The 14,810-nt window shown below is 38.4% G+C and overlaps 1 protein-coding gene across 1 annotated transcript in view; it reads right to left on the bottom strand.

Annotated features, from left to right (window-relative positions):
• Positions 1-4,726, bottom strand: part of LOC144334444 (protocadherin Fat 3-like) — a 179,960-nt gene extending 175,234 nt beyond the window's left edge. The window contains exon 1 of the mRNA XM_077964172.1: positions 1,375-4,726. Coding sequence (XP_077820298.1) covers positions 1,375-4,666 — 3,292 coding nt within the window. The 5' untranslated portion in view covers positions 4,667-4,726. The remainder of the gene's footprint in view (positions 1-1,374) is intronic.
• Positions 4,727-14,810: the final 10,084 nt, after the last annotated feature.

Here is a 14,810-nt window from a genome sequence, read left to right as displayed (position 1 = left end):
CTGGGACTGTTATGAACAGAATGTACATATATGTCCCCTACAAATTCATACTCAGAAGCCCTAAACCCTTATGTAACGCTATATAGAGATAGAGCCTTTGGGAGGAAGTTAGGTTTTGATGAGGTCATGAGGGTACAGCCTTAATGATGGCATTAGTGCCCTTATGGGAAGAAAAATTCCAAAGCCTGCTCTCTCTGCCATGTGGGGACACGGCAAGAAGTTGGTAGTTGGCAAGCCCAGAAGAAGGCCTTCATCTTGACTGTGCTGGTGCCCTGATCTTGGACTTCCAGCTTCCCGAACTATAAGAAATAAATGTCTATTGTTTAAATCAACCAGTCTGTGGTATTTTGCTGTAGCAGCTTGAGCTGACTAAGGGAGCAAAAGCACTCTATGAATATTGTGGATAAGTATCTAATGTATGTAAATGAGCTCTGAAAATGGTAAGGTGCTAATATTACCATTTAAACAAGACTAGGGAAGACACAGGCTCTCACTTGAGATGTCTACAATCTAAAGTCTAGAGAAATGCACAGTGCTAGCAAAGGAACAGAAACATACACATACACAGAGACATGCATGTGTCCAGGCACATGAACATTTTAAAGACAAATAGCGACAATAACAAGTATTTCTAAAAACCTGTATCTTTATCTATGAATGAATACTTTTAAAAGTAAGTCAGAAGCAATAAAAATACTGGAACAATTTTGCCCCATATTTTTAAATGCTTTGTAAAAAATCTCCTTACAAATAAATTCTTAAAATCAATTTTTATAAATGAAATTCATAGCAAGAGTCATTTATTCCATTAAGAAAGCATTTGTAGAAGCACACCTCCTTATATTAATGGAGCTACAGAGTGCAAATGTCCATCATTCAAGGACCAGACGAACCCATGAAAGATAAAAGACCAAGCAACTAATGCAATATCACTTCTGCAAAGCCTTACTGTAAAGGGAAAGATTCTTATATAAGATCCATTTGAAAATCCATTTCACACTTCTAACTTAAAGCCAATTCAAATGTAATTTACTTTATCAGATTCCTTCATTTAGAGAGGGTCAGGAGTACAATCAACAGAAGTGACAATTACTTAGCCTTATCAAAAGATGACCTGGTAGCAGTAGTGCTGAGCAAGAAAAAACAAAACAGAACAAACCAGGACTCCCACTGGAAACCACGGCTGTTAGTGTCTAAACAGATCTTCTAACAAACCAGAACATTCTAAGAAAAAGCATCTACGTGCATCGTCTCTGCACCAAATGCAACCTCATTTGTCATTCTATTTTAGTGGCCTAACATTCCTTTACTTTTCCAATATTGACCCTTTAAAAGAGTTGAAACAACACTCTTGGCACAAAATATTACACTTACCACTCTCGTCATCTATACTGAACCTTCCAAGACCACTGCCATCCCTGATGGAGTACTGGATCTCTCCATCCCTTCCGGAGTCTTCATCTCGAGCAGTCACCTGCAGCACGCTTGTTCCAATGCGTGAGTTTTCTTTTACAGATCCAACAACAGCAAAGTCTGGGAAATAGGGAGTGTGGAGGTTTTCATTGACATCCACCACTTCCACCTCAACAAAGGAAACAGATGACAGAGAGACAGGCCGCCCTTTGTCTTTGGCCCGCACAGTAAGGTTATAGAATTGCTGTTTCTCATAATCGAGCTCTTTGCTCAAGCGGATGGCCCCACTTGCTTTATCTATTTCAAATCTCCCATTATAGTCATTGACCAAGGAATAGCGTACTTGACCCCCCAATCCAAGATCTGGATCATGGGTCTCAAGCCAAGCAATGACAGTGCCAACAGGGAGATCTTCAAGAACCTTCACACTATAGCTACTGGGAATGAAAGCTGGGGAGCAGTCATTGACATCATCTAAAAAAACTTTAAGAGTGACAACTGAAAACAGTTGCTGACCACTTTCTGCCTTGTCCCTCGCTTCTATTTTCAAAGAATAATTGGCTTTGGATTCCCGGTCCAACTGGTCGGCTACATAAACGATTCCAGTTGAGCTATTGATGGCAAACTGCTGTGTATCTGTCAAGACTGAGTAAGTCACTTCACCATTAGAACCTAAGTCTTTGTCTCTGGCTTCCACTTGAATGATTTCAGTACCAATGCCTGAACTTTCAAGAATGTTAACTGAGTAACTGTCTTGAATAAAAACTGGGCTATTGTCATTAGCATCCTCCACATTGATGGTCAGCAGTCTCCATGATGATTTCTGTGGATTACCTAAGTCATAGATGGTGATATTAAGGAGATAGAGGTCTGTGTGTTCTCGATCCATGGGCATAAGGACTTTCAGCTGCCCAGTTTCCATATCAATATTAAAGCAACTATCCGTATTTCCATCTGATATTGTAAATAGCACTTTTCCATTGAAGCCAGAGTCGGCATCATAGGCTTTAATCTTCAGAATGTTAGCACCAACTGGCAGATCCTCCTTTACAGCCACATCAGAAGGAAAAGACTTGTCAAAATATGGTCCCTGCCTATTAATTGAATAAAAGTCAAGAAATCCATCTTCCAGATTCAGTTTCCCATTTGCTTTTGCCTTAATGAGTAGCTTCTCTGCCAGCTTTTGAGCCACACGAGTTTCTCTGCAGCTGAAGCTCTTTGAAGACACCTTCCCATGTAGGACGGAAATGTTAATAGACATGGGGTCTGCAAGATTCTCTCCATCAGTTGCTGTAATTCTGAGGGCAAAATTGCCATTTTTAATGCCAGAATTTGTCAGTGATTTTTTAAGCTGTAAAACACCAGAGTCTGGGTTTAAATAAAAGAAGCCAAGTTCATTTCCAGAAATTATTTTGTACTTTACAAGTTCAAGTTCATCAATATCGATTGCTGAGACTGCTGTGATGTGTCCACCGACTGGAAAGTCATATGAAATAACTCCCTGGCAAGCCACTTTTTCAAAGAGAGGGCTGTTGTCGTTGACATTTCCTATTCGAATAGTCACATTGACCTCACTTTCATGGCGGTACGGCGAACCCCAGTCAGAGGCTCTAACAATGAATCTGTAAATTTCTGGGGAGGATTCAAAATCCAATTCTTCAGTTGTGCTAATGACACCTGTAAACTGGTTAATGGCAAATGGTAACAGATTCAGGCTAGCGATACTATAGGTGATGTACCCATTTTCCCCTTTATCCTTATCAGAAGCTGAAACTGTTAGAACACTGGTTCCCACTGGAACACTTTCATTCACATTAGCATCGTAGAGTGGTTGCTGAAATTCTGGGGTGTGGTCGTTCGCATCTTCTATGCTGATGGTGACTTGTGTTTTTAAATCTCCTTCCTTGTTTGTCACCTCCAGTTTATAAACCTCCTTCTTAACAGTATTCAGTGGCTGTGCTGTAACAATCAGACCTGACCGAGGATTAATTTTGAAGTACACTGCATCCTCACCAGGAGATAATTTGTATTCCACATCTATCGGTTCAGGACTTAGTTTTATTATAGCAACCACGACACCAGGAGGGGAAAATTCACTTACGCTCACATCGTACACTTCTTTTTCAAATCTAACGGGGACAGTGTCTCTTGTGGGGTTGCCAATGTGGACTGCCTTTAATGCTGAAAATTTTTGAGGAGATCCCTTGTCTTTTGCTTGAAGAGTGAGATTGTAGCCATAGGGAAAGCTCTCCCAGTCAATCTGCTTCCTCTCCTTAATCTTGTACTCATTCAACCACTTTCCTTCCTTAGCCAGGAAGAACTGATCTAAAGGATCCCCAGCCACGATGGAAACAGATTCGATCTCTCCATTGGCTCCATCATCTAAGTCATCAACTGTCACCACTGCATATGTCGGCTCTTTTTCCAATGAGAAAGGAACATGAGTGACTACCTGGATTGTTGGGGCATGTTCATTTATGCGCTCAATGTGAACATAAAGCTTTGCAGTACTGCTCACTCCATTGTTTCCATACAGTTTCATTCCCCGGTCCACAGCCAAAATTTCCAGATCATACCTATTCTTTTCATCATAATTTAATCGGCCACTTAAGGAGATGACACCACTCGTGGGGTGAACTGAAAAGAGATCAACTTTATTTTTAAAGTAGTAGTAGAATTCTCCATTGGAACCAATATCTGCGTCTGTTGCAGTCACCTGGGCGACACTAGTCCTTAGAGGTGTGCTTTCTGCTATGGTAACAGAGTATGTTGTGGGTGAAAACAGAGGTCTCAGATCATTCATATCTAAAACCTGTATATTCACTTTGGTCCATGCTTCCAAATCCTCTCCTCTGACAGAACCTTTTACTATCAATAAATAATTATCCTGGATTTCCCTATTTAATATGGCAGAATTGCCACCTTTAGTTCTTATTCTGAGAAAACAGAAATCTGCAATGATGACTTCCTCTGCTTTGAAAAAGCCTTCCTCATCTCCGGACACTATTCTGTATTTGATATCCCAGGACAGATCTATTAAGGTGATGCCCATTCTACTCTGGCTGTTGACGTAGGTCCTTGCTGCTGAGTTCTCATACACGGTAGCATTATAAATGGAATGTGTGAAGTGGAAGCCCAGGGGCCCAGTCCCCGGCAGCCCCTGGGAGACGGTGGCCAAAAGCTTGAAAAGCAGGAGGATGAGGCAACAAGGAGGAGGCCGTGCGCCCACACAGTGTCCCATAATTATATCCATCACATCATACTTCCATCCTGGAGGGGAAGAAAGAGAGAGAGAAAAGATAAATTAACCATCCTAGAAGAAGTGGGAGAGTGGGAAATAACTATTAGGAAACCATGCTTCTCAAAACTTTATCATAAAATCTTTTGACTAAAACAGCAATATAAGAAAAAATTAGAAACCTCACCACTACTAGGAAATGAGGAACCCAAGATTACTAGAATTTAGCCGAATCTTGTAAGAATTTTTTTCAAGTGACACTTTGTTTTAAATAACACTTTTATACTGCCGACAGGGTTCTTCATTGGTACAAGATTTCTTACATTCTGAAGGTCAAGTTAGAGGTATATATTGGAGGTCTTAAGTGCATTTACCTTTGACTTAGAACTGCCTTTGTAGTAATTATCCTATAGAAACATTTAAACACGTATCTGTTATAGCACATTTTAAAGTAACAAAAAAAATTGAAGAGATGCTAAATGCCTATCAATAGAGGACTGAATAACTCATGATGTATTCATAAAATAAAATAATATGGAGTCATTAAAAATAGAGATATAAAAGATGTGCATTTTCAGATGCAGTAAGATATAATGCTAAGGAAAAAGAGGTAATCAACAGCATATATAGCATGAGTTCTATTATTATATAAACATCTATATGTGCAACTGAATCTTTATATTTAAAAAGGATTAAATGTGTTGTGGGATTTGGTGGCATATCTGCATTTTCTAATTTTTCTTTAATGAACATTGTTCATCAGTAGTTATATAACTAATTTTATAATTATAATCTTTTAAAAATGCTTCAAGGTATTACCATCTTTCATTGTGCTTACTTTTAAACTGATCAAGGCATATACATAATGCAATGCCATGAGAATGAACAAAGTGTGAAGTTACAAAGCAGAGACAATAATCCCTAAGGAGTTATATGACTGGAGTGATATCCAAACTATTCAGAACAAGGGAGGTAAAAGTGATTACTTGCAAGAAAAACTTACGAAATTACAAGAGATACTTCCAATTACTTTCATCAATGACTATTAAATTTGGACAGTTTCTACAGTTTCATGACTATGTGGGTTAAAAGATGCAAACTTTTTCCTATTTTAGCCAGTAAAATCAATCAAGGAGAGCGGAGAAAGGAGGTATTCAATAAGAAAAAATTAAGTCTATTCATACCCAAAGGATCAGATTTTTAGAACCCCCGAGTACGAATTCTTCTGTTCAGTCTTACACTCTGCAAGCCCTTGATATTCTCCTTTTCTTCCTCTACAGGGAACATGAAGATGAGAGGAGATGGGAAATGAATTTCTTGCAGGCATGCAATGATGTAGGCACTGTGTCAGTCATTTTCCCATTTTGTTATATTTAATCTTCACAACAATCCTAAGTAATAGGTACCATTTTACCCAATGACATATTAGAAAACTGAGGGTCAGAGAAGTTAATCTTATTTAGTTGAGACATTTGCCCAAGCAATGTTCCCCAGCCAGCAAGTAGCAAAGCAGGATCTCAGACCTTAATCTTTCCCTAAAATCCATGCTTTTCCCATCACACAATCACTCTCTCAAAATCACCTGCAAGCAAGAATGAAATAATTAAGGATCCTAGAAGCACATATGACATAATTTAATTCTAATGAAATAGTCAACATGTATCATTGATTTTAAAAAGCACAACCCATCCCTGCCCCCAGCATATCTTTTTGGTTATCTCCTCTCTGGTTTTAATGTAGTTCTAATTATTGGCTGCAAACTGAAAAAAAAAAAACCCTATAGGAGTTTAACATATTAAAATATTACAAATTATATTTATGAGTTATAAAACCCTTTCATATCCAAGATTAGCAAGGCACATATTATTATAACCTTTTTGTTAATGAGAATATAAAACCTCATTTTCCTATCTAGACTTTATTAGTTAAGTCTAAATAGACTTAACTTTTTCTTGTTGAATACCTCCTTTCTCCCCTCTCCTTGATTAATTTTACTGGCTAAAATAGGAAAAAGTCTTTATCTTTTAACCCACATAGTTATAAAACTGTGGAAACTGTCTAAATTTAATAGTCATTGATAGAGTCTGGCAGACCCTAGATTAGAGCTCAGGCTCTCTCCATACCCCACAAGGCTTTCCTATTTTTTTTTTTTTTTTTTTTTTAGCTCCACCTTATGAGAAACTCTCCTGAAGTGAAACCTTGAGCATGCAAATGCTGCTTCTGCCTGAGAATGTAAGATATCTTGCTGCTATCATCTGCTTAAGTATCCAGTAGAAAACATGGAGTTACAAATAGAAAAAGTCAAGTTTAATTTACGGACTTTACAGGCATTTACAGACAGCAAAAACGAAAAGCCGAAAAAGGGAGTAAGCTTCTATAAAGGAAGTTAATTTCACATGCAGTTCTTTAGAGGCATCGCATGTGCTAAGTAAGTAGAACAGGCAGCCTGTGGACAGCAGCTCTGGTAACTAGGTCAGGGACCAAGTCAGATGGCCGCTGGTGACCCTGCTCAGTAAGTTCCTAGAAAGACACCATTGGGCTGCTGGTCATTTCAAAGGAAACTTTATTAAGAAAATGATACATTTGGGGTTTTCTGGATGCAGTAGCTTCAAATGTCCTACCTAGCAGAGTGGTGAATCCCAGTGTGCTTGGGTGTCTACTTTGTGGAGCACAGTCAGCTGAAATATGGGAGCAACAGAACCTCTCTTTAGTGATCACAGAAGTACACTAGCAGAAGCTTTAATAGTATTTTGTACGCCTCAGGAGTCTCTTCTATTTCATCATCTCAAAAGGTTCCAAAGCAGTGGAGAAATGTTTAGGCTCACTGTGGACATGTGTACATGGTCAAGTAAGCAAGTCTCTTGTAAGGGAATGCAAAGGTTAGGTTACACTCTCTCAAGGTGAAACACTGGGATCATTCCCAGAATGCTCCAGAAAAATACAACTAAAGTTTCTGCCTCATTTCTCACTCACTATTCTGTGCTGAGAAGACTTCCTGTAACAGTAATTTTGCTAATCCTTTGCCCAAGGAGTCTGGACTCCATGGTCATCAGAGAGGAAAACTTCCCCCATGAAAAATTCAGTTCAACTGAACTTTTCTGAGTCTGCCCCCTCATTCGCACTCTGGACTTCTACTTAACGAAAACTGATGGGAAGTACATCACTGTATTCCCAGCACCCAGTACAGCACCCCCGACACAGGAAGCAAACAACGCTGGTTTGTTGAACAGAACACTAAGTACTAATGTAACCAGAGGCCCAGATGCTTTTAATATGCTCCGTTTCCTATTCCCCAACAAAAAGCACATCTTACTTCAGGAAACCGAATCAAGAAATTATACAGGTTCAAAGGAGCCTTAAAGATCATCTGTTCCAATCTCCTGAGTTTACAGATGAAGAAACTAGGGTCCATAAAATGAAGAGATTCCCCTAATACCAGGTCTCAAGTCTCCCAGGTTCAGAGCTAATGTCAAACTGAAACACACTTCAATTGAATTAGTTTTCATTGAGTTCCATTACAATTTTAGAACTGTGGTTTATCATTATGTTGGAGTCATCTTCCTTTTCTGACACCATATTTCTCTCCCTGGTGTTATTTCCTCCTCTAAGTAGTTAGCTGTTTATAAATAAACATTTAAGTGCCCTAAGGGGATAGTTACTTTTACAAATCTTTCTGTGAATCTTTCAAGGCAAAGAATGCTGTCATAATATGAAAACATATCATTCAATTTAACTATTCAAAAATTAGTGCTTTTGCATAGTGAGTTTTTCTCTCAGCAAGATACACTGCTGGAATTATTTTCTTATAAACCAGAATCAGTGGTCTTAAATGCAAATAGAAAATACTTCAAAACAAGCATAAATGGAGTGGTATTATCATGTACTGAAATGTAGACCTAACACCAAAAAATTGAGCAGGACTAAGTTTGTCAATTCAGCTGTTGAAAACAAAATATCTTTTAAGGCTTTTGTATCTTTATTGTGGCACAGGAAAAAAAAAAAAAAGCTCTATCTGACACAAATTATTTTTAAAAGCCTTGTAGTTTTCCCACTGATTAGGAAATAAATGAGTGCTAGAAGCTAGGAATGTTGTAAAATTTTGCAAAGCAAATTCTAGAATCAAATTTTGTCTTCTTTTCTTTTTAGTATGCCGAGACAACTGTTCAGGTTTTTAAAAAATAATATTGCCTTTTCCACATTGAAGCCAAGCTATTTGTGAAGCCAATATGATAGTTACAGTGTTTTAGATACTCCACACATTGATTTATTCTACTGCTTCTAGATTATTTTAAAGAAAGCACTTAGTTCCCAACCTCAGAGCCTATTTTCTACAACTTACTAACATAATCAATAATTTTTTATATAATCTCCAAAGAGATCATCAAGCCATCAATCTTCGAGACATTTATTTTTCAGAGGCATTCCTGGTGTGACTCCCCATCCTGCCCTTCTGTTCTGTTAGGATGGATCTTACTGTGGGACTCGGAAGGGCATGCAGATTTTTCTTCCCATGGATGAATAAATACCAGAGACCTTGGGGGCAGGGAACAGCAATCACAGAGACTACCTCTCTGGGACAGCCGTGGCTCTGCAGGGTACCTATGCTTGCTTTGGTAACCTGATAAAGCTGTTTTCTGCCAACATTAATCTGGTCTGCTTAAATTGGTGAGACTTCTGAACACTACAAAATGTATTTTAAAAATATATTTCATTTTCATTCCCTCTCTTCCTATCTTTTCTATTGTGAGGGGATTCTGTTAGCCAAATTGGGAGGATACTCAAGAAATTTGCTATGTTAGGCTGTAAAGCAAAGAACAAAGTCAATATAGAGTCCCCTTGACAGGAGTCCTTGAAGAAGGTGACCCGTGTTCAAACTACAAATAGAAGATCAGTCTCTGCTTCGGTGTATGCAGTGCCAGAGCCAATGCCAACACAAAGGCAGAGCATGCAACGGTTACAGAACGTGCACTTTGGCACTTGACTGCCTGCATTCAAATCCCATCTATGTCATTTACTATGACCCCAGGCAAGCTATTGAACCTCTTCGCACCTCAGTTGATTCTTCTATAAAATAAGAACAATAATGCCTACCAAATAGGATTTGAGTTAATAAATGGAAAAATATTTAAAACAGTTCATGGCACATAGTATATAATTGTTAGCTATTATCATTAGTTAAGGCAGATTTTAGAGAAGACAAAATCTGGGAATTAAGACAGGGAGTAAAATTTACAACCTACTCTACGTTTTATTTTCCAGTAGAAAAAAAACAACACACATCAAAGGTAAAGGAAAGAATGTCCTTTCTTTACTAAAAGCTATGTTAGCCTCAAAGGTCAGACAAACCTGAGTTGAATCCAGGATTTGCCATCTAGTGGCTGGATGACGTTAGGTTTAATATCAAAAGCTTCATTAAATCTCAGTTTCTTTAGCTTTAAAATGGGGATTATAAGAGTTCCCACTGTCAGGTAAAAGGCTTAACATAGTGTCTGGCACATAGTAAATATTCCATGAATATTAATTGACATAATTATTAAGGTTTTCAGAAGCAGGAACACAAAACAAGTAAAACTGAGGTAAGGATAAAGGGTCCAGAGAGGGACCACCCCTAATACGAAAGCTACCCTTTCACAGATCACAAACTTGTGCCAGGGGTCAGAGTCAATGCCACAGAGTGGTCTTGTGCATGGCGACACGGCCAAAAGCTATTGCCAAAGCTCTGTAATCGATTTCAATCCCTGTGTATGCACTTTCAAACTCTGAAAACTACAGCTGCATTAGGGAGCTACTCCTTAGACCTAGCATTTAATTCCTGGGGAGTTCAAGCAAGATTTCTCCTTGCAATGACGAGTCCCAGAATAGCCAGATACTGCTTAGGCCTATCTTCTAGAGCAGCCTATTCTGATACCACTCAAATTACCATTCTCATGGCACCACTTTATGTTCTGGGTCCTTGCTCCTGAAATCAGTTATAGACTGCTCGTATGACATACTTGGGAATAAAGTTTTACTCTCTGGTTGGTGCTAATGGCTGCCTGAAAAGAAGAAAAAGGCTTTGATGCAGGTTATTTTTTTTTAAATACAAACCATTGTAGCTAGAGAATGTATAAGATAATACACGAAGTATTTGAATCACAATAATTTAGGTTATGCCATTATTCACATTATATAATGAAATACTGAGCCAAAGCCATATAAAGTCACTGAGTTTTATAGCCAAAGGGATCATAAACTTTTCTACCCCAACACCCTAGTTTAGCCATTGAGGAAGCAGACTGAGACAGGTTATGTGATTTGAACAAGGTCACAGAGCTTGCCTATAAAACAGCTAAAACTAGACCTGAGGTCTCCGCTGTTAATGTGACTCTGACAGCTCTTGTTTCCTTTAGGAATGCAGGTCTCTATCCATCTGCATCTACAAGTTTTACTCAGAAGGTTTAGATAAAATGCCACCCACCAATTCTATGAAGCTATTTTGGAGATTTCCCATTCAAATGTGAGCATCACTTCTTCTAAAGCTGTGACTCTTAAACTCTAGAGAGCATCAGAACCATCATAAAGCTTGTTAAATTTCACATTTGTGGGTACCACTGCAGAGTTTCTGACTCTGTTGATCTGGGGTGGGGCCTGAGAATTTACAATTCTAACAAGTTCTGAAGAGATGCTGGTCCTCTCTTTGAGAGGACCCCACTTTGAGAACCACTGCTCTAAACATTGTCTGTATTTTATTTCTACCTACCTTTCTGACGGTACGGTCTTCCTCAGATTAGTTACTTATGTGTATCTTTAAAGTATACACTAGACCATAAACTCCTTGAAGAAAAGTTATGGGCCTTATTTCTTCTTATAGTATCTAACAAACAGCCTTGAAATTGTAAAAATTGAATCAATTTTTGGTGAGGCATACTGGGCTAGTCAGCATACACCATTAACTCTACAGCAGGCTCCAGGGAGAAGATGAAATGAAAATCAGTCCAATGAGGAATTATAATCATAAAACTTAAAGACCCTGTGGAAATAGCTAGCCCACCATTTCCCAAACTGTGTTCCATGACACACTAATTCTATATAGGTTGGCAACTAAAATATTCTTTAGGAAACACTAGTTGAACAAAGATAAAGAGGTTTCTTAAGGTAGAACTTCCTGTAGCCATTAATACGCTCCAAAATAAACTTCCCTCATCTCCCATCCTGAGTCACCTCTAAAAATTTACTCTGCTTTTTAATCTCCATATGAAAGCACAGTAGATATAGTGCCCTCCCCTAGCCTTATTTGAGGCGGGTACATTTCAAGACACCCAGTGAATGCCTGAAACCAAACCCGATTGCCAACAATCAGTTTGTGTTACTGTTATGTTTTCCACCCACATACTTAATGCCTTTTCCATCTCATCTAAGCACTTATTACACACTGTGACTGTAACTTTTGCAGTTTCAGGTGTGACAGCAAAACTAGCACAGATTTATGTTTCCTTCTTCACAACTTCATGGATAGAAGATTCACTCTTACTCTAGGTCTTAGCAATCTCAGCATTTTTTTCTTTTCTTATGAAGTCAGGAACTTTCACCTTTTCACTTAAAGGAAGCAGCATATAGTTTCTTTCCAGCATATTGAAATTGCCAGCATCACTACTTTTGACCTTTGGGACCATTATTAAGTACAGTAAGGGTGACTTGAACACAAACACTGCAATACCAGGATTGGTGATCTGATAACAAAACAGCTACTAAGTGACTAAGGGGTGGAAACCATGCACAGCATGGACACGCTGGACAAAGGGAGTACTCCCATCCCAGTAGGACGTCGGAGGAACAGTGAGGGATGAAGTGAGAGTTCATCAGGTAACTCAAAATGGCATGAAATTGAAAACTTATGAATGGTTTATTTTTGTAATTTTCCATTTGATATATTGGGACCATGGTTGGCAGTGGACAAGTGAAACATTGGGAAGTGAAACCACGGATAAGTGAGGACTACAGTACTTATTGTCTACTTTACTATTAGAAATAAAGTTCCATGGTGCATAGTCAGAATTCAGTAAATACTTGTTACATGCACAATTATGCTATGTAAATTGGGATCCCAAGGGGCATAATAGGTACAATTTCAAAAATCTATTTGATCATGAATTCCTTTCTTTCTCCCTATACCCCACACCTATACTGCAAAGTCTTAAAGAGTGTTCTGTGAAATAGAGTTGGGGCAACATTGACTCTAAGCTAGACACTGTGGCTCTAGCTGCCTGGAAAGCTTTAGTAGTGAGGTACAATCAATCACAAGATTCTAAAGACTAGTTCATTATTCTCCTTCGTCCTACACCATATCATAGGGTACAAATTCTCATGTTAACTAAGATGAGTGTTATCCCTGAAGAAACTGTTCCAATACTTGTCATATAAACATATCCCCACATTTCGACTGAAGAATGAGACAACTGCTCCATAATTTGCTGTGCTAAACATTTTTTTCTGATTAGAAAAAAAGCAAATAGAGAATTTGCACAGTTCTGTGAGCTACAAGGTCTAACATGAAGAGAAGAATCTTCTCAAAGTTGAATAATCATCCATATATTTTTGTAGTTTTTCGTATCTAGTTTTACTTAGTCAATGGCCAAAAGCAGTTGGCCAAGTCAAAAATATCCTGAGATATAAAACCAAAAGCCAAGGTCATATTTCACCTCTCTGTGGAAAACTCTGCTTGCTTACCCTGAGCTTTAAGTCTAAGTATGGCTTTATAACAAGAAGAGTGTTTTATTTACAGGGATATAATATCACCTTTGTCATTCTCCACAAGGGAAAAAAAAATCCCAAACCAAAGCCTTCAGCTGGTTCTGCCAAATAGCCAAGTAGACCATTACCAAAACCCAACCTTTTTCATTATAATAATGCTCTAAATTCTAACTTTTTCCAATGATGCAAATCTTCCTGTCTAAGAGTGGTCTCTTAGGAAAGAAGTCAGTCAGCGTGAAGCAAGAGTAATTCAAGTTGGTTCTGAGAAAAATGGAAGATTCAGCCACACAGCGGCAGTGTTATGAATACCCTCCTTTATTTTCTCCCCAGGTGCTAGAAATATTTCCATATAACACTGGTCAATGTCAAGTATCATTTCATCAGTAAATGCTTCAAATTCAGGAGTAATTCAACCAGGGGCTATCAGAAGGAAAGATTAGCATGTTGTTCAAGCCTTTTAAAAATCACTTCTCTCTCTGGAGAAATAAATTCATCATGGTACAAGAGGAAAAAAAAGTAAGGAGAGGATATAATTTGCTCCTATGCCTGGCTGTCTGATGAAAATATTACAGAAAAAATGCATTATTTCATTTTTTCTCTTGTAGGCCTCGCTGACAGAAACCAAAGGGTAAATATATTAGTATTCTCCCATGCTTAAGATTTTAAAAAAAGAAAGAAAAGAAAAGAAAAGAAAACCTTTCCTAGTAATAGCATTTACTCTGGAAAAATAGCTTGGAAGAGAAAAGGGGCCAAATCATTTCAAAGGGAACAAATAAATAGTGTTAATTCCAATAGTTGGGGGGCAAAATGTAGTTCAGAAAAAAAAAAAAGTGCTTGGAGAGCCTCTGATTGCTACAGTCTGACACAATGGATTTTTACTGCTCTGCCAAGTCCCTGCCATCTGCTGTATTTCCAAAAGTTAACATCTTTTTAGCCATCTCAATTGCCATTCCCCTTTAAAAGTGAGTCTCCTTCAAGGAAAAGAGAATCTACAAAGTAAAATCAGAAGACAGGAAAGCAGAAGATAGAGGACCTTCCCTTGTTGCACCCCTTTCCTGTTGAGAAAGAGATGGACACATAGGGCAAGGGGAAAGCTAGTGCGTGCTGGGGAGCGAAGGCTTGGGCATACACAGAGCTGCCATACCTCATTGAGGTGAAGGAGCATCACGTGACCATTTTCCAAAGAATGGAAACTCCAAAAAAAGATGTGATGAATGATAAGACATCCTGAATTTTGTGGAGGACTTATGAGAGAAAAATAATTCAGTTCCAAATCTTACCATGTTTACACATGGGACAGTTCTTGCCCTAGACAAAGCAGACATAGGCTCAAGCAGGTGGTTCTGTAAGTGCTTGTCTGTTTGGCTAAACATCCCCCAAGAATGTAAGGCAGCAACACAGAGTTCATCCATGGCAGGTAGACAATGAA

This window comes from Macaca mulatta, chromosome 14 (genome assembly GCF_049350105.2).
Source record: "Macaca mulatta isolate MMU2019108-1 chromosome 14, T2T-MMU8v2.0, whole genome shotgun sequence".
NCBI classification, from domain to species: Eukaryota; Metazoa; Chordata; class Mammalia; order Primates; family Cercopithecidae; genus Macaca; species Macaca mulatta.
This window is presented reverse-complemented; position numbering and strand designations above follow the sequence as displayed.